The following is an 18,497-nucleotide window of genomic DNA, read 5'->3' as shown; positions in this document are numbered from 1 at the left end:
AGCTCGCACTGCAACCCTAATACAAACTTTGTTACCTCGAACACAGCCATCCTTTTCAAGCTCGCTTACACTGAATTCCCTAAAGATGCGGACTACTTCGTTATGCGTGTCTTGCGGCTTTTTTATTTTGTCAGTCTCCTCACCCCATGCAGTCGCACAGGCAAATTCAGCTTTTGTGCCGCCAGATGGATAACCTATAACAAATGAAATTGTTTTGCGGAATGGCCAAGACAGCAGGTGGTCGTAGTCGCCTTTGCGAATGCTGAATACACAACGAATTGACTTTCCACTTGTCAATGTTGCTACTTCAATTCCTGGAAGGATTGAATATCCGTAGAAGTAATTTGGTTCTTCTGGTTGTATTACTTTATTATCCGTCTGACAAGCTGTTTCAAGGGAAGTCGACCAGTCATTGATTGTCCAGTCCATAATACCAAAACTATTTCCGGGATTGTGTAGGATGAATCCTAAAACTCTATGTGAAATTTCTTCAAGAGACGTAAGTTTAGTCTTTAGCTCAGCCACATTCTCCACGCTTGGAGGCTTTGTCTTAATTCACTCAGCCATCCCAGTCTCCATGGCATGAAGCCTTTCTTTGATGCTGTCTTTTGTTGCGTTAATCTGCCTTGTTTGCTGCTTCAGAACGTCGATCAACGCCCTGCATGACTCATTAGTACTGACGTGGGATTCCTTGACCTCACTTACAATACCCTTGGTATCATCTACTAAGGATTCAATGACCTCTACGTTTTCCTGAAGCGCTGCCTGTGACTTGTCCAATTCTGTGACGGTGGCGAGACACAAATGCACATTTTTTACCAGAGTTTTATTAGAAAACTGCTGCAACTTTACGCTAGGCACGCATGGCGCTGACACTTTTTCTGCGTTTTCTCCGTCATTAGAAGTTTCACCAATGTTTTTGTGCAACCAAGTTCGCAACATTGAAACCTCCACGCGAACCTTTCCGATTTACTGCTGGACTAGCGCAATATTTTTTTCCGCGCCACCGCGCTACTCCTTTTGTTTCATAAATGCTTGATTTTTTGCACAACTAGCTGATTCATGGTGGTCTACAATGTCCGTCTTCGGAATTCCGAATCCACACTGTGGACAAATTACGCGGTGGAACTCGCAGTCATCGTTGAAGTGCTCAAGGATCTCGGAGGCAGGGCCCACAGCGTCGCAGCCGTAGCACTCATTCCAGCACCAAATCTGGAAAAATGCCAAAAGTGAGCGTTGTAGTAAAATTTCAACGACCACCCGTGAGGTTTAAATTTCGTAAGAACTGCAGGAACAGCAACTAAATGTTTTGCGTAGAGTGCCATGAATGAATATGGGAGTGAGAGTGGTAACCTTGGCATCCTCGTGTGGTGTGTCCGTGCAGTATTGCTTCATCGACTGTAACGGCTTGTCGAATTCAAGTAAAGAAACTAATAGCACCCTTTCTAAAGCACACGTCAGTATAATATGGGATGTCACCATAAAAAATATTTCAGCTCAGCCCTGCTGGCTTGCCGTACCAAACTTGACATTTTTACGCAACGTACACACGCGAGGTGTGCTAACCGTTTTGAGTTAGCAAGCTTCGAATTTACGGTGCTGGAAAATGTTTTCTTGTTGGATTTTTTTGGTAGGTACTATTTTTTGAGACAACGGGGCTTCACACTGCTTTAACAGGACGCCTTTTAGATCTTTCGCAGTGAAAGCATAGGATAATGCCTAAACTGCACAACACTTTTTTTTCCTGTTTTGCCGTGAAGCATATAAAAGGAGACGTAGCAGGAGGAAAGTAAGAAGGTATGAATATAAGAACCAGTGGGTTTCAAAAACAAAATAATGTTTAGAAAACAAGAAGAGTAGGCTAGCGCGTGCTCTGGGCTCTGGGAATGCACCAAGCTAAATTTGGAGGAGAAGCGTCCCGGCACAAAGCATTGGGGCAGAACGAACGGTGCCACAGAAACGTCCGTGTACCACCAGCAACAAGCCAACTTTCCACGTGGCCACCACTGCTATAAGGATCATGTAAAGTGGTCTACTGCACCGATAATCCATGAGCGCCCTGTAGACTGCATACGGCTCCAATGCTGTAGAACTTCTATTCTTTTTATTTCGTGTCCTGTGAAACCCCCATGTTTCGTGGAGTGGTATGCTTGCAGGATTTTCCAGGACGGGCACCACATGCAGTTGCTTAAAAACTGTACTAAAACGTAACATCCTGTTCTCCCTCAAATGTTTATCTGGTCACCGCGTAAAAAAAGAAATCACTGAAATTTATGTTCCAGTCTACCAGTACTACACAACAAACAGCATAAGTGCACCATTGCTTATTTTGCAAGTGCTCCCTGGTATACACTGCCTTTACAAACAGAAGCCCATTTCAGACGGAGCATAAAATTATTTATCCGGAGTTACTTGTACACCTGAACACTATAACTACAGATGAACATTTTCAAGATCACGCGTTTTAAATAATTCATAGGCACCCGTTGTCCTTTTATAATTGCTCTTTTTTTATGCGATCTTACAACATACAAAAACTGCTTTATGCTAATAACCAGAGCCAGTGAGTGCCATCTTCTCAGGTGCTTGATATGTTGTCTAGCTCTTTGTAGCAATGACTTCGTTGTACCTTCTTTCTGTTTCAGTTATTTTTTGCAATTTCTATCTCCTCACCGAATGTATCCGAGATCCTTTTTGAGATGCTTCTGTTAGACGGAAATTGTACACGTGTGTGTCAACCACTAGCTTCATTCAATGTCACCATCCCAATCGTGTTTTTGAGGTGCACTCCAGTTCATAGAAGCGATTACCTGGTTAGGCTTTTTTGGGGGGGTACACCTCTTTTGGTTTTGCTCCCGCAAAATGTACCTGAAATCTTTATTGCTTGGACTCTTCGCCAGATTGGCTAAGTGCCCAGACGATCGTTTTTTTTTTTTTGCAAAAAGTTCAAATCAGAAATTTTCTTCATGTGCGCTGATTGTTTTACTTTCCTATCGGTTTCGTGGATCTATTATAGAGGACATATTACCAATTTTAATGCAGTGTATTCTGTCTATACCAAAATGAAAGGGCATCACCTAAAACACCCGGATCCGAAAGAGTTTCCCTGCTGGGGCTCTAGAAATTTCAAATCGGGATTTTAAAATCTGCCAGCCCTAAATATGCTTCCAAAATTAACGTTGGCAACATGACAGTGAGCCGCACATCAACATACTTTTAATTACATCGAGCAGTTATTGAGGTGAAAGGACGTATTGAAAAGCTTGTTACCAGCGAAAAACAGAACAAAGTGCAGCCTTTCCTATTCATTTTTGCGGTTTTTGAATAGGTCATTGAAACCAACGGAGCTATTTGTATACGTACGGCAGTGTCAACTTGTAGACATTACATGGCAGCACCTTGAAAACTTGAGAAAGTTTAGCACCAGATTGAGATTATTTCAACCAACTTGTTTAAAAATTTCTATCTGAGACGCTAGCTTTCATATAACCTAGAGGGCGCGCATTCTACAATAAACGTTTGTTTGTCCGTCTGACCAGCTTGAAAAACAATTTCCCTACTAGTTTTGGCATGTCGCGCAACAGAAGAATCGTTGCAAGCACATTGCTTAGGTTATTTAAGCGTAAATAGTATCCTGTTTAAAATTTTTGAATAGCGTGGCATGACTCAAGAAATTGTCAACAGTAAGGATCAAGGCTCTTGGGAGAAACACGAGCGTATAAGGGCATGGTACGCATACAAAGCAGAACGATGACCAAACGCTTGGCTTGCGCCGATACCTAATGCAGACGAAATAATTGTCCAGTGCGTGCTGAGCCGCCTAATGACCGCTTTTATTTTCTTGCCCGCCAATTCCCTCAGCGCAACTCACGGGGAAGATGCAGGCATCAGAGCGAACGCTAAGTTCAATGCGAGAAGAATAACGCGCGAGACGCGTCTACGACTAAGGGGCCCGATACGATGCACGATTGGTCGCCAATATGACTGCCGCGACTATCCGCACGCGTAAATTTGAGACGCATGTTTCCATACACGCTTGCGCTGCGTCGGCGTCGTCCCTCCGCCAGGGTTTTCACTCCGTGGTTGCATTTCGTTTTGGCGCACTCAAGCCGATTTAGCTATGTGCGAAGGAAATCCGAGCAGAAGAGGAAAACATTTATCCACTTTACGTAAAGCACGTGCGCTATTTCTCCTTGCGTTGGTGGTTGGAAAGCGAAGCTGTAAGCGACACCCACAACGGTTAACCCTTGCGACGTCACTTTAGTTCACCCACATGGCTTTACAACGAGGCAAACCAGAGACGAAGTGAAATGCACTTACCTACGGCCTTTATTAGTGAGGAGATATATTCTTTGCGAAGGAAAAATCTGCATCATTCATGAAAGGTGTTTGGTTGAGTTGTGTTGGTTAAGTACATGAGTGGAAACTCTTTTTAAAAAAATAAAGGACGCTCAAACCCGCGTTATACGACCTCCCTTATCCCCCGATTCTGGTGCTGGCGGCGGAGGCGACGAGATTGGCGGCAGAGACAGAGGAGAAGTGCGATGCCATGCGTTTGTGTCAGCTTCTGTTAATTTTTATAACTCCTAGAGCATGCGGAAGGCGAGCACACGGCGACTACACGTGCCGTGGGCGGAGCGCACAGTGGCGGGAAAGGTCACGTGACGCCATCGCGTTACATTCAGCAAGAACACAAGGGTTAAAGCCGAAAATGCTATCGGTGAGTGGAGTGTCCATCTCGCTCTGGCTCGTAGCTCAATCGGTAAGACCACTGGTTATAGCTCCGTTTTTCTATTCAATCTAGGTTCGATTCCTGGCTGTGCCATTAACTTCTTTGCGGGAGTTTTCTGTTGACAACGTTGGTCGCGATAGAACGCTTAGGCTGTGGAGGTAAAGAGCCTCACATTAAAAGGACTAGCGCTATAGCGTTATACTGTCACGTAGCCAAAGATGATGACGCAGTTGTTTTGAAGTAAAAACAAGTTTATTGGAGCCAACCTGTGCTCCCCTAACAACTGAAATAATACACAGGCGGCGAAGCAGCAGTGAACCAAGTGAGGTCGGCGAATCGAAAACAGCGGCGTCTGTTCTGCGGGAATTTATCTCTCTGCGCGAGTGTTTCTGGAACGGTCGAATTTCATCCGGAACGATGTATACCAAAGAAGGTTATTTTAGGCTGGTGACGTTAGTTGGAAACGCTCTCCCTAGCAAAGCAGATAGCAGGTGATGCATAAAAAGTTAAGAATGTCACACGTGCTCCACTTGGCCCATGGATAACGCAGATAACACAGCCCTGCGCATATGGGCGGTAAAAACAAAACATCAACAAACCAACCCTATGCATGGTTCACAGCAATACGCTGTAGTTTGTATGTTCACTAAAGCAGTGTGGGACTGTTTAGCATACCAGATGTCTGGATTGTAACAGTTCATGCATTGCGCCAGCCGCGTATACGTTATCTTCTGCCGCTACCCTAAAGTGTTTGCTGGAGTTTCTGGTAACCGCGAACTCCGCGTAGCCATGGCTCTAGAGCCTCCTAACCAACCGAGACACACCACTTTTGAAAAAATGGAGATGGCATAAAAAAGCGCTGTAGTGACATGGCGTGGGAGCCGCTTCGAAGCGGGTGAGAGGCGGCAGGATCGGCGGAGAGCGGATTTCACGCCATACCCACTAGCGTCTCCTCGGGGTCTTGTAAGAAGCTTACGCAGTGACGCAGTTGTGCTGTCATTGGCTGCAGCCGCACGACCGTCGCAGCTGTCATACGATTGCACTTGGCTCGCCAGTCGCACGTTGCAGGGCTCTTGCGACTAGCTCACGACGCGAAAGCTCGCCCTGTGCGACAGTCGTCACAATCAGTCACATGCCAATCACGTGCTGTTAACGCTTATGTGTCTCGCGCTTAAAATATCAATCGCCTCGATATCGCATCGGTGGCGACATTTGCAGTTTTACACCGGGTGATTACTAGGATCGCCCATGCAGTCTGGTTGATTCGTTGTAAAAGCGTCTTGAACACACCGCGGCAACAAGTAACCGAGATGCTGTGCCACACCTTACCGTCCTTGTCTAATTTCCTATAGCGCTCAACCAACGCCGCCTGTACAATCATTGCCAAACGCGTGAGCGAAAAATGGCCAAACAGCCACTGTCCTGCTGCTCTCTCCTCTTTCCCGCTGCGTAGCCTACCTGCCTGCTTTGACACCATAAAGACCCATAAAAATTAAAAGACGCAATAGTGAATTGCTTTGGCTTACCTCTGCCGTTCTTAGGGCTATTAAAGAAAATGATAAACTTTGGGAGAAGTGTAGGCGCTCTCCTAACAACACTTCTCTGAGGAACCTATACAAAGTTCACAGAAATAAGGTGACTGCATTACTTCGGTCCGAAAAGCGTTCATTTTACAGCAAATCCTGCTACGAAAACAGATGCAACCCTAGAAAAACTTCGTCAACAATTATTCAAATATTTGATCGACATCCTGCCCAACCAGTTGACGTCTTTCGTAAACATTTCGACAATTTGGAATCAGCAATAATTGATTTCAATGTTCACTTTGCTTAAAGGGAAGGTGAAGCGGTTTTAGAATTAAAAGAAAATTTGACTAGCAGCAAGTACACATTGAATAGTTCATGTGTACGAAATATTTTCGCAATACATGCAATAGAAGCGGCGCAATGAGCAAACAAAAGTGGCCCGATGCCCCGCCCCCATCTCGCCGCGCGATGCCGGAAGACCGAAGAGCGCGGGCGAAAACCGGCTGAAAAACGTCATACCTGGACTTCCGGCCGGATCGGCCGCCTCGGCCGTGCTCTTTTCGCCGTGTTTCCTTGTGAATGATACTTGTTGTTGTTGTGGTTGATAGCACTCATTTGTACAATTTTCGTGTTCAAAAAGTATGCACGAACGCCAAACGAGGCATACGTTATCATGCCGTATTCCTAAGCAGAATAATGCCACGCCGGGATGCTTGATAACATACGGAAGCGACAGCCGAGGTGGCTGTGCTTGATGACAGAGAATATACTACACTACGTTAAGTACTTTGTAAACCGCTCGAATACGGTTTTTTTTTTGTTTGTTTTTGATGCGACGGACGTGAATGTTCACATTAGATTCTAGATTTAGGAAGGATGGGGAATACTGCTGTACTTTGGTCGGGGATGTTTCGTTCCATTCCAGAAACCAAGTCACATTTGTTCAGGAAATACTTGTTTCGTTAAACGCGTCCGTTTTCTTTCCCTATGGGCTCAGGACAGTGTTAAAAAAAACAGTTTTTTGGCGAAACTAAAACAAGGGGCCAATCCTGATAGAAGTTCTCTCCCGGCTAAGAGGTAAACAGTATTCCTACAAAGTAAAAGAACCAAGAGAAGCAGATTACTTATTTTGTAAGTATACATGTCACGATAAGGTGATGTTTGTCTGGAATTAAAAAAAAAAACACCACTCCGAACCACCACCGTGCCATAATTTGTGTTGACTGCGGGGGCCTAATCTTTTGCCCAAGATTCCGTGTGGCTGCATATTAAAACCTGGCAAGCACTTGTTGTCACTGAATCTCAAGTGTGCTCCAGTGATAGTCGGTGATATATATAATGATGACACTAACAAAAATTAGGAGCGAAGAGTAAATATACGGCCTCTGTCCGACTAGCGCGGTAAATGCTTAAATCTAGAAATGCTGAAACAGGCCAACGATTCATTATCACAAACGTTTGGTGATTGTTACCTAAAGAAACGTAACTACAACGTAACAGCCTTGTCCGAATGGTCTGTTAATTATAACGAGGTGGCCGTAATCTTGTAGCAGAATGCGCAACGTACAAGCGAAAATCAAGCAGCCAATAATGCTGAGCAGGCACTAGTATGCTGTAATGTTTTCAGAATAAACGCATGTGAAGCAGTAAGACGCCACTCATCGAAGTGCAGCTAGCAATCGCGGAGGCGCCGTAGCGCCGCTGCCGAAATGGCGCGCGCGTGTGGGTCTGTGTACGGGGATGAGTAGCGGGGCTGGGGTGGGCGACAACGAACAAAGGAAATGCGGAAGCAGAGTCTGCCTGCTGGTTTATGCGTGTACCGGCAAGACGTGTCTCGCATATACGTTTACAGCACATGAACGCTATTTTTTCGCGCAGTGCACGTACGTGCTTTTCGCTGGTAGATTGTTTATAAAACGCCCATTAATCTTCGGCATAAATGGTTTTGTGTATAATAAGGTAGATTGTTTATAAAACGCCCATTAATCTTCGGCATAAATGGTTTTGTGTATAATAAGAAACAGTTAAGGCAGTACCTAATATTAACATAAGGTATAAAATCCCCCCATGCTGGTTGCCTAATTCAAAAATATTTTGATGGAACCCACTAGTCGACGTCACAGTCACTGCTTTGGGGTTCTCTGTCGTGTAAAGCAAATTTAAGCTCCAAGATAATTGAACCAACAGCACGGGAAATTATAAAACAAACTTCCAGTCATGTGCGAAAATTAAACTGCAAGCTAAATTTCCGCAAAGGCAACCGTGCGATCGTTCGCAATGCTTCCGACAACCCGCGCGGCCGAAGGGTGTCCTCCTTTGACGTCATGACGGGCGCTACGAATCAGGGGCGTCAAAAGACAAAAAGCGCGCGTCTTTCAAACGGGGCCGCGCTTTTTGCAAGATAAATGCCACTTGGACTCATGTACGATAAATTTCAATGTGATATTCGGAATCGGCGCGTAAGAAACTATATAACTGTTAATCTAACTCAAAATTTTTGGAAAGCGCTTCAGCTTCCCTTTAAACATCTTCGACTACGCATTCAGCGTCTATCGATCGTTTCGACAACATCAGCAGTTTACAGTCCTCTGAATTCCTTCCTTTCATGACTTCTGATAACTTGCACAACTTGCACAAGCAGGAGAAGGCGCCGGGTTTAGATGGTGTATCTGTCTACGAGTTGCAACTTAACTTTCTTGCTCGGGAAAATGTACTTTTATTTATGCTGAATAGTTAAATTGAGCTTGGTTTTTTTTTCAGATGAATTAAAAACTGCAGTTGTTACACAATTACATAAAAATAGCTCTTTTAAACAGGTTGACAACTACAGGCCGATTTCGATTTTACCCGCGATTAGTCAAGTTTTAGGAAAACACTCATCCCGAATAATGACTAACGTTCTCGAAAAACAAAAGTTATTGTCAAGTTCGCAAATCGGGTTCGTTCCTGAGAGAGCGACTGTTTTCCTTTTAGAACAACTATCTCATTTAGTCTTCTCCGCTTTCGAAAACAACGAAGTAATGACGGCTCTTTTTTAGGATGCAAACAAAACATTTGTTTCGTTATCCCAACAATGCTTTTGCGCAAGCTATATCTACTGGGATTTCAGGGGCCTTTTAACGAATTATTAGCTAACTATTTCTGCAATCGTTCACAGGTAGTCAAGATCGGTGACCACATTAGTTCAAAAGTTTTTCTAGAATCCCGTGTCCCACAAGGGTCCGTATTATCACGATTATTGTTTAACGTCTCTGTAAATGACTTATCTAGTTACACACCCCATTGCCAAGACACTGTTCTTGCCAGGCACTCCGCTTACAGCAAATCTGTTGCAATATTACAAGGTGATACTCAATCTTTCATGGATTGGTTTGCCCGAAACTATTACTATAAATAAACAAAAAACAAATCTGGTTTGTTCCCACAATCCACACAGGCAAATTGATCATAATATTGCTATTTTTCTTCATGGCTCGCGATGTAATAATTGCCAATGCTACCCTCTTCTACCATCGCCGAATGTAAAGTATTTGACTCTGATATGGCATGAAACAGTCACCTATCTATGCTCGGCAATAAACTCCGGGGCTTGTCATGTACTATGTATGACACCGTTTCATTCTCCCTTTACCAGTACGTAAGATTATCGTACATCCACTTGGTTACGGCGTCCTGAGGTATGGAATCACAGTATTTTTTATTGCTCTTTCACTTGGCATTCGACAATAAAGTGTATTTTGAAATTGTTGCTATGAAATGTAGCCTACAATATCAACATTCCCGAAGGCAATAGCTTGTTTTCTGTTTTGCAATGGCCTTCTTTTGCTGCATTATTTTTGCACACTGTTATCTGCCGCCATTTCTGGAATAGTGATTTTTTGTTTCGTTTTGTGCCTACAACACCCCTGAGACGTCATTCTTTGTTTCGCATACCCCGACGTTACACGTGATTTGGACATTTTGTACGCAATTATTATGTTCCCGATATACTCAATTCTATGCCCACTGCTATCTACTCAATTTCATCGACACATGCTCTCAAACTGTATTCAAAGAAAAACTTTTCTGAAGTTGAGTAACCCTGCGTTTTCTCTTTTGTATGTATGCATTACACACTGCTGTACTGCTTCTGATCGTTTTCCTCTTGTTATTTTTGCTTTTTCTGTTGTTTTTGTCTGTTCTCGTTTCTTTTCGCCTTGACCTTTCTTTTCTCTCCATTTTTTTCCTGTTGTTCTTTATTGTGTCCTGACACTGGCTGCCGGGTACAGCCCGACAAGCCTGTTTGGCTTGGGCTGATCCGTCCTGTACTCTGTACCTGTACGACAAATAAAAACATTTATTATTATTATTATTTCATGACCGCCAGCCAGCGCCGCTTCTCGAACACAATGCAAAATAGTTGACAGTTTGTCTAGCGTTCCCCAGGCGTCGCTCCTACGCCTTCTTGTTTATCACGACGCCTACCTGTCTTGGTCTGTCATTGAAAAAAACCGCCCGCGCCAAGGAGGACGCAAAACCACTTGTGGTGCCGCAGGCTGATGCCAGCTTTTCGCGCTCACCTACTGGGATCACGCGCCCCGAAATTTTCTAAGTGGGGCATTCCCCCTCTGTCCCCTTTCCGTTTCGGCCTTGTTGTGTCCACGCTGTTTGCACTCCACATCGATGCAGTTTTAAAATTGAGGGCTGTATTGTAGGAGCGCCCTTACAGCGTGGCCGGACCAACAACAGCTTATCCTTTTGTTTTCTATATTCTCCTGAAATTTACAAGCTTGTGATGTTTTTTTGGAAAGTAATGATAGTGAGCGCTTGAACCGAAAATATTCACGCAATTTTTTTTCTCATTCAATCGTCCAGAGAGAAATAAATCAGTAAAATATTAGCTGTACAATCGGAAAATATCATTTGAATGTTTGCTGTTTGCCTAACCCGACAATATGTTCTTTCACTATTTCAGTTCCGCCTACGTCAGTGATCTTACGAAAAAAAAAATTAAAGCCGTTCCACTCAATGTGAAAGTTGTCGGAAGTGCAGATCAGCGATTCGCCATAATTGGCTGTACCGCCGTTATCCGCTTACCACTACCACCCCATGCAAATCAAAAGTCCCGCGTTCGCGGTGCTCGCGCGCTCCCTGCCTGAAACTGCGCCCGGGGGAGTTCAGTTCGAGGTTGACCAGTTTCGCGTAGATCCTGGAGAGCCGTGATGCGCAAGCGCGAGGCTTCTCTTTACTTGGGATTGAATTTGGAATAAAATTGTATTAAATTTGTAATAAATTTGTAATAAATTTGTAATAAATTTGTAATAAATTTGTAATAAATTTGAATTTGGATTGAAGTTGGATTGAATTCGGGTTGGATGAAAAGAAGCAGTAAGCAGATCATCAGCCAATCCTAGAAAACCAGGAAATATAAGAATAAGCAGCTGAACTGTACTTCAGGCTACGTATATTCTGGCAGAGCCGAGCTAACCCGCTGTTAAGCGCCAGTGTTTCACAAGTTTCGAGCGCTTATGACTATATAAACCACTTTGCTTTCGAAGCATATATGGGTCACGCCGCAGCGAAGGTACCGTGACAGACTACACCGTAACGCCATGGGGATATGCTTTGTTCCAGCGAGCAAGCCAGGACGACAAGGCGAGCGCCTAAAGTGCTCTGCACTTAAAGGGACACTGAAGTGAATTTGTCAAGCTCCCGTTTTTGCTTGCACTGCGTAGACTGGCTCAAATTAGCACACTCTTCATCGTTTATCCGGTTGACAAATCGGTAATTATTTTACAAAGCGCGAAAGAAGAAAAACTACCATGCGCGGTTTGCGGCTGCCGCACCAACTAAGCTGTGACGTTGGGAGGAGGGGGCACCGTGATTGGACGATGCCCAAGCTTAGCAATCAAACAAGTTTCGGTTTCGGTTTCGGTTCTGTAAAACATGTTTGACATCCGATGGCGTCATTGGATGGGCATTCTCAATATCCCAGTAATCGTAGCACGGCGCTTCTGCCATGTCGGCTGTAAAATGCATAAGATAAGCCCCCCAGGACGGCTTGGAATCGTAGCATTCGCTAGCCGAGGCCTACGCAGTGCATGAACGCCCTCCGCGTCCCTGCAGACGCACAAATGCATGCGCTTTTCCCCCATATTTGGAGCTTGCCTCACTCATACTTGTATCGTAAAAAGCGTGTTCGCACCAGGCCAAGGGTCTGTTGATTCTGTCCTGTGCCCACTGCCCGCAAGCAGCCGGTGCTTATGGCAACAGCACGCCAACGAGAACTCGCTAGCGCGCCAGTGCCAGGCTGCGCGAGTTCTGCGGACTAGTTCGTGGTGCAGTGAACGTTGCGGCCCAGAAAAAGGTGAACTCAGTATAGAAAACATCGGCGAAAAACAAAAAAGTTACCTTATATAAAAAAAAAAGCTTGTACCCGCGGGGATTCGAACTTGTGACGGGCAAAACATTTGCGATGATATACCTAGCGCTCCAGACAACACGGCCATGGGCGGGAGCGCTGCCGAGAACGGAATTATAAGGTTTATAATGTATAACCAGTTTACACTTCTATTTAGTTTTAGTATTTCAAGCAGTGTAGGTGACTATGTGTTGTATTGCGCTCGTGCAGTAATCGTCCCCCGAATTTCCACAATAGCTCACGTCTAGCAATTGCATTTCTTGGACGGAAAAGCGTTCGCAGATGCGTAGTCGTGCTGCTGACCACTGTGCTTGTTCGCCCAGCGCAAAAAAAGTGCTTCCCGCACCCTAGTTCACGCTGTACGGTAAAAATATCAGTTGATTTTATTTCCTTGGTACCTATATTGACTTCGCTGACTCTTCTACCCCTTCAAGAGGCCTTATATTTTCCTACGGGCGTACCAGTCAGCGAAGCGTCGCATGTGCGCTTGTGCAGCGCTTGTGTGAAGTGACCTTGACTTGGAGCTAGATACAGAGTACAAACTAACGAAGTAAAGAAAGGCACATTCTTCCATTCACAAACGTGTTGTGGATTAGTTTCAACTGATCGAGCGAATTGCCATGACTCGTAGGCGGCAGGCGGACTAAACATTGGGCCGAATGACTCGGTTGCGGAAGGTCGGCGAGCCGTGCAGCAGCGCAGCCAATTGCCGGCTCCTCTCCTGCTGACGTCACACCAAAACGCCAAAGAAAATGGGCGAGAGTGCAGAGAGGAGGACAGCATTTTCGAATTGATTTTTCTACTAAATAAATTCGCGTAAACGCGCTCAGAGTGGTCGAAATAGGGCCTTGGGACTCCGGACTACAATTTGCGCTCGTAATCCCGCATTGTTTACAAATCACTTCAGTGTCCCTTTAAAGGGACACTGAAGTGAATTTGTCAAGCTCCCGTTTTTGCTTGCACTGTGTAGACTGGCTCAAATTAGCACACTTTTCATCGTTTTTACGATTGACAAATCGGTAATTATTTTACAAAGCGCGAAAGAAGAAAAACTACCATGCGCGGTTTACGGCGGCCGCACCAACTAAAGCTGTGACGTTAGGAGGAGCGGGCACCGTGATTGGGCGATGCCCAAGGTGAGCAACCAAACAAGTTTCGGTTTCGGTTCTGTAAAACACAACCGGTGGCGTTGTTGGATGGGCATTCTCAATGACTCAGTAATCATCGTACCGCGCTTCTGCCATGTGGTCAGCTGTAAAAATGCATAAAGATAAGCCTCCTAGGACGGCTTGGAATCGTAGCATTCACTAGCCGAAACCTACGCAGTGCATGAACGCCCTCCGCGTACCCGTAGACGCCCAAATGTCATGCGCTTTTCCCCCATAATTGGAGCTTGCCTCCCTCATGCCTGTATCGTAAAAAGCGTGTTCGCGCCAGGCCAAGGGTCTGTTCATTCTGGCCTGTGGCCATTGCCTGCAAGCAGTCCGTGCTTATGGCAACAGCACGCCAACGAGAACTCGCTAGCGCGCCATGCATGTGCCAGCCTGCGAGCGTTTTGTGAACTAGTTCGTGTAGCCATGGACGTTGCGGCCCAAAAAAAGGTGAACTCAATATAGAAAACATCGGCGGAAAACAAAAAAGTTGACTTACAAAAAAAAGCACGTAACCGCGGGGATTCGAACTCGTGACTTGCAAAACATTTGCACTGACATACCCAGCGCCCCAGGCTACTGAGCCACGGAGCGGGACGCGAAAGACTTGCTAATATAGGGTATATATTGTACAACCGGTTTACACTTTTATTTAGTTTTGGCATTTCAAGCAGCTTAGGTGACTATTTGTTGTACTGCGATCGTGCAGTAAGCGTCGCCCGAGTTTCCACAGTAGCTCACGTCTAGCAATTGCATTTCGTAGACGGAAAAGCGTTCGCAGATGCGTAGTCGTGCTGATGACCGCTGTGCTTGTTCGCCCAGCGCAAAAAAATGCTTCCCGCGCCCTAGTTTTACGCTGTACGGTAAAAATATCAGTTGATTTTATTTCCTTAGTACCTATATTGACTTCGCTGACTCTTCTCTCGCCTTCAAGAGGCCTTATATTTTCCTACGGGCGTACCAGTCAGCGAAGCGTCGCATGTGCGCTTGTGCAGCACTTGTGTGAAGCGAACTTGACTTGGAGCTAGATACAGTGTACAAACAAACCAAGTAAAGAAAGGCACATTCTTCCATTCACAAACGTGTCCTGGCTTCGTTTCAACTAAGCGAACGAATTGCGACCAAGCAATTTTTTTTTAACCTCCTTGATTGCGACGACCTGCCGGCGGCCGGCGGACGAAACGCTGGGCCGACTGACTCTGTCGGCCGGGGAGCCGTGCAGTAGCGCAGCCGTGGCGCAGCCAATTGCCAGCTCATCCCCTCCTGACGTCACACGAAAACGCCACAGAAAATGGGCGAGCGTAAAGAGAGGAGGACAGCATTTTCGAATTAGTTTTTCTACTAAATAAAATCGCGTAAACGCGCCTAGAGTGGTCGAAACATGGCCTGGGGACTCCGGACTACAATTTGCGCTAGTAATCCCGCAATGTTTACATATCACTTCAGTGTCCCTTTAAAATGCACCATGTATGAAGCGAGCGACACCTCGAACGAGATCCCCTGTGCGCACCAGAACAACCCAGGTGGCACAGAAAGTGTGTCCGAAGACGGGCCCGTCTATGGCCGCTTTCTGGCACGTCCGGCCAGCATCCAGGTTCTGACAGCCACTGATCATACGACGAGAGGCCAACATTCGGCAACCAGCGCTTCAGTATTTCTCCGGCGGCCCGTGTTCAGACGCACAACGGCAGCTGCCCGGCTGCAAGATATTCAGTTGCCTTTCGGCCGCCGATGTTGAGAAGGAAATCGCCCGGAGTACGGCTTTAGGGCATCCGTTTTTCCTTCGGGAAGCGGTGTTCAGCCGAAGCACGGCAAGCGACCGGCCACAGGATATCCGTAATCTTCTGGCAGTTGGTTTTCGAAAGCAGACCAGCCGTAGCGCGGATGCCGCGCATCCGCTCTTTCAACGGTGAACCACGCGTCCGGCGGCAGAATATTCGTTTTCTTCGGGCAGCTGGTGTTATAAAGGAGACCGGCCAACTTACGGACTCAGAATGTACGTTTATTATTTGGTTAGCGGTCCTCGGCGGAATTACGGCAAATGAACGGCCGCAGAATTTTCGGCAACCAGTGTTGAAGAGGAGACCGGCCTTCGTAAGGTATCAGGTTATACGTCATTATGAGAACAACGGCGCGCGTCTGGGCGCGGATAATTCATGCACAGACGTGCTTGGAAGAATACCCGTTGATGTCGGACCGGTTTTTCCCTGGGTGAAGAAAGAGCCGTTAGGGAGTCGAATGGTGCAGACACGTTGTAAATGCAGAGCATTGCTTTAACTCACGATGTCTCCCGGCGTTGGCGTGCCTCGGCGTCCGCAACAGCCGTTCCAGGTGCGCCCTCTCCCCCACTCCTCCTCGCCTGCTCTCCACTGCTCCTCGCGCGTTTTCTGCGTGCTCGGATGGCGTTCAGCAACACGTGGGGCGCGCATGCGTCGTAGTTTGGCGCGGGAGCAACAGCAGTTGTGGCGTGATCGTGACGTAGCGTGACGTGGTCGTGGCGCAGTCGTGCCGTGATGGGGCGGTTCTCGGCGTTCGCTCTCTCTGTCAATTTCTTTCGAACCAGATAAAATCGGGTATGTGCGCCCCCCGAAAATGCTCTGCATTTGACCGTGCCCCTCGCGAGGGGGATGTGTTTTTCTTATTAGACAGACGTTTTAAATAAGAGTTCTACCATGGTGCTAACGGATTTTCAGTGATGACGTCTTGCGGAACATATTTATCTGTTAGTTCGTGCACTTTGGAGGAAAACAGATCCAAGTTTTTTTTAGCAGAGCGTTCGTCAAAACCTGCCAAGTAAACGTCAACGAAGGATGATAGGTCTAGGTTAATTGCTTCAATATTCGCTTTTTTTGTAGTGGCGTATGGTTTTCACTTGTGTAGTTTTCCGCACTGAAATCGTAATTGAAAAGCTGAGTAACGAGTTAAGGCAGAAAGTTGGGCTAGTTGGTTAGCTCACTGCATTTTACTAGCAAAATAAAGACGCGGAAGAAGAAGAATTACACAGCACACTCGCTAGACTACAACTGAAATTTTACTTAGCGTCTGTGAAACAAAGAAAGGCAACATATCACCACGACCTTCCCATACACAACCCCACACACGGCAGCCTATCTGCGATTCATTAAAAATCTTGGTTAGTAGAATATAACGAATTGAAATTGTATTTTTTAGAAACTTTGCATCAATAAGGTCGTGTCCAGGAGATGAATGGTACTTTATTTATCAATCAATAAAGTGACACCGGGTGCTTCGACCAGCACTGGGGGCACTGTGATGTAATCAAAGGAGCCTGCAGCGGGGAACACAATTTGAGAAGTGGTACAGAAGTTTTTAGCAAATCAGTAATTCAACACAGATGCGTATTGGTGAGGAATGACATTACCTGATGAATCTTCTAAGACTATATTGTCCTCACGGGGAGGGTTAACTAATTGTGTTTGTGTAAGGGTTACCTAATTGGGGCTGTGTAGGGGAAGGTCATGGTGATATGCTATCTTTCTTTGTTTCACGGACGCTAAGTAAAATTTCAGTTGTAGTGTAGCGAGTGCCCTGTGTACTTCTTCGTCCGCGTCTCTCTTTTCATCCGCTCGGTGTTTCTACGTTTTAAATGAACGAACTACGTTTGTCAAACAGTAATGAGTGTTCTAGGTGAACGGGCAAGGTACAAGGACTCACTGGACATTACCAGGGAAACGTTTAGGCCATCGAAATGCCATTTATTGCCAGAAGAAGACTATGGCACACCGACGGGAGAGATAAGCATCGTCAGTCATAGCCGCTACAACGCCTCGCCCGTCGGCTTCGCCGACGCCTCAGCTAGAGGATATTCGCCCCCTCAAGAAATGGAGACCATTGGAGACATCGACCCGGCAGCGATGTCCGACCCCAGATGGCGGTGGTTCACCAAAATCAGTGGCCTTAAAGGGTGTCGACAAGCGGCCACCGCGCAGGAGCTCAACCGGCGCCATGTCAAGAACTCCCCACCAAAGAAAGGTAAGGGAGCGCAAAAGCGCAAGTTTCCGGCTATTATTCTCACAATAATACTGCGAAAAACAATGTGCACTACATTGTTTGTGATAAACGTAGAAGAGGCTAAGCTCGCGCATTGGTAGGCTCAACTTCGTGCCCTGCACTATGTTACTTTATGGGATTTTATGAATGCCTATTTAGAAACAAGTGTTATTTTGAATTTCCCATAACAACATAGCCTTGTGAATGACGAAGCCTGGATGTAAATTTAGTTGCGGTGTTTGAAATTGCGATTAGCTACACTTGGGGTATGACTCATTTGGTTAAACATAATCGCCAGCATCCTAGCGAACACGGATTTCGTCGGGTTTTTCTTGCTCAACGCAGCTTGTTGAGTTCAGCACGATTTGGCTCTAGCTTTAGATAAGCTTAAAGTGGTTGACTATTTTCTTGTGCGGCAAAAAATGATTTGACGGTGTTTCATATCACCTTTTCGTTAGTACGAATGAATCGGTTATTGAATGAACGACTGAATGATTGAATGAAACTGAATGAATCGGTTATTGCATGGATAGCCGAGTGGTCGCTCAGACAGCAGCTGGTCGCTCTCAATGGTTGTTCGTCTGGATATGTTCCCGCGCCCTCAGGAATTCCCCAATGCTCAGTTGCGGGCCCTCCTTTGTTTGTGTGGCCTGAAATATTTTTTAAAAATGTTCGCG

The 18,497-nt window shown here is 45.8% G+C and overlaps 1 protein-coding gene across 1 annotated transcript in view; it reads right to left on the bottom strand.

The window, feature by feature from the left end:
* Positions 1–247: 247 nt before the first annotated feature.
* Positions 248–18,497, bottom strand: part of LOC144176604 (TNF receptor-associated factor 6-like) — a 57,394-nt gene continuing 39,144 nt past the window's right edge. Inside the window, exon 2 of the mRNA XM_077705222.1 lies at positions 248–1,212. Coding sequence (XP_077561348.1) covers positions 1,012–1,212 — 201 coding nt within the window. The 3' untranslated portion in view covers positions 248–1,011. The remainder of the gene's footprint in view (positions 1,213–18,497) is intronic.

Source organism: Haemaphysalis longicornis, unplaced genomic scaffold (genome assembly GCF_048455015.1).
Source record: "Haemaphysalis longicornis isolate Haplotype H1 unplaced genomic scaffold, Haemaphysalis longicornis Haplotype H1 scaffold_1, whole genome shotgun sequence".
Taxonomy (NCBI): Eukaryota; Metazoa; Arthropoda; class Arachnida; order Ixodida; family Ixodidae; genus Haemaphysalis; species Haemaphysalis longicornis.
The sequence above is the reverse complement of the archived record's forward strand: the minus strand, read 5'-3'. Positions and strand labels throughout refer to the sequence as shown.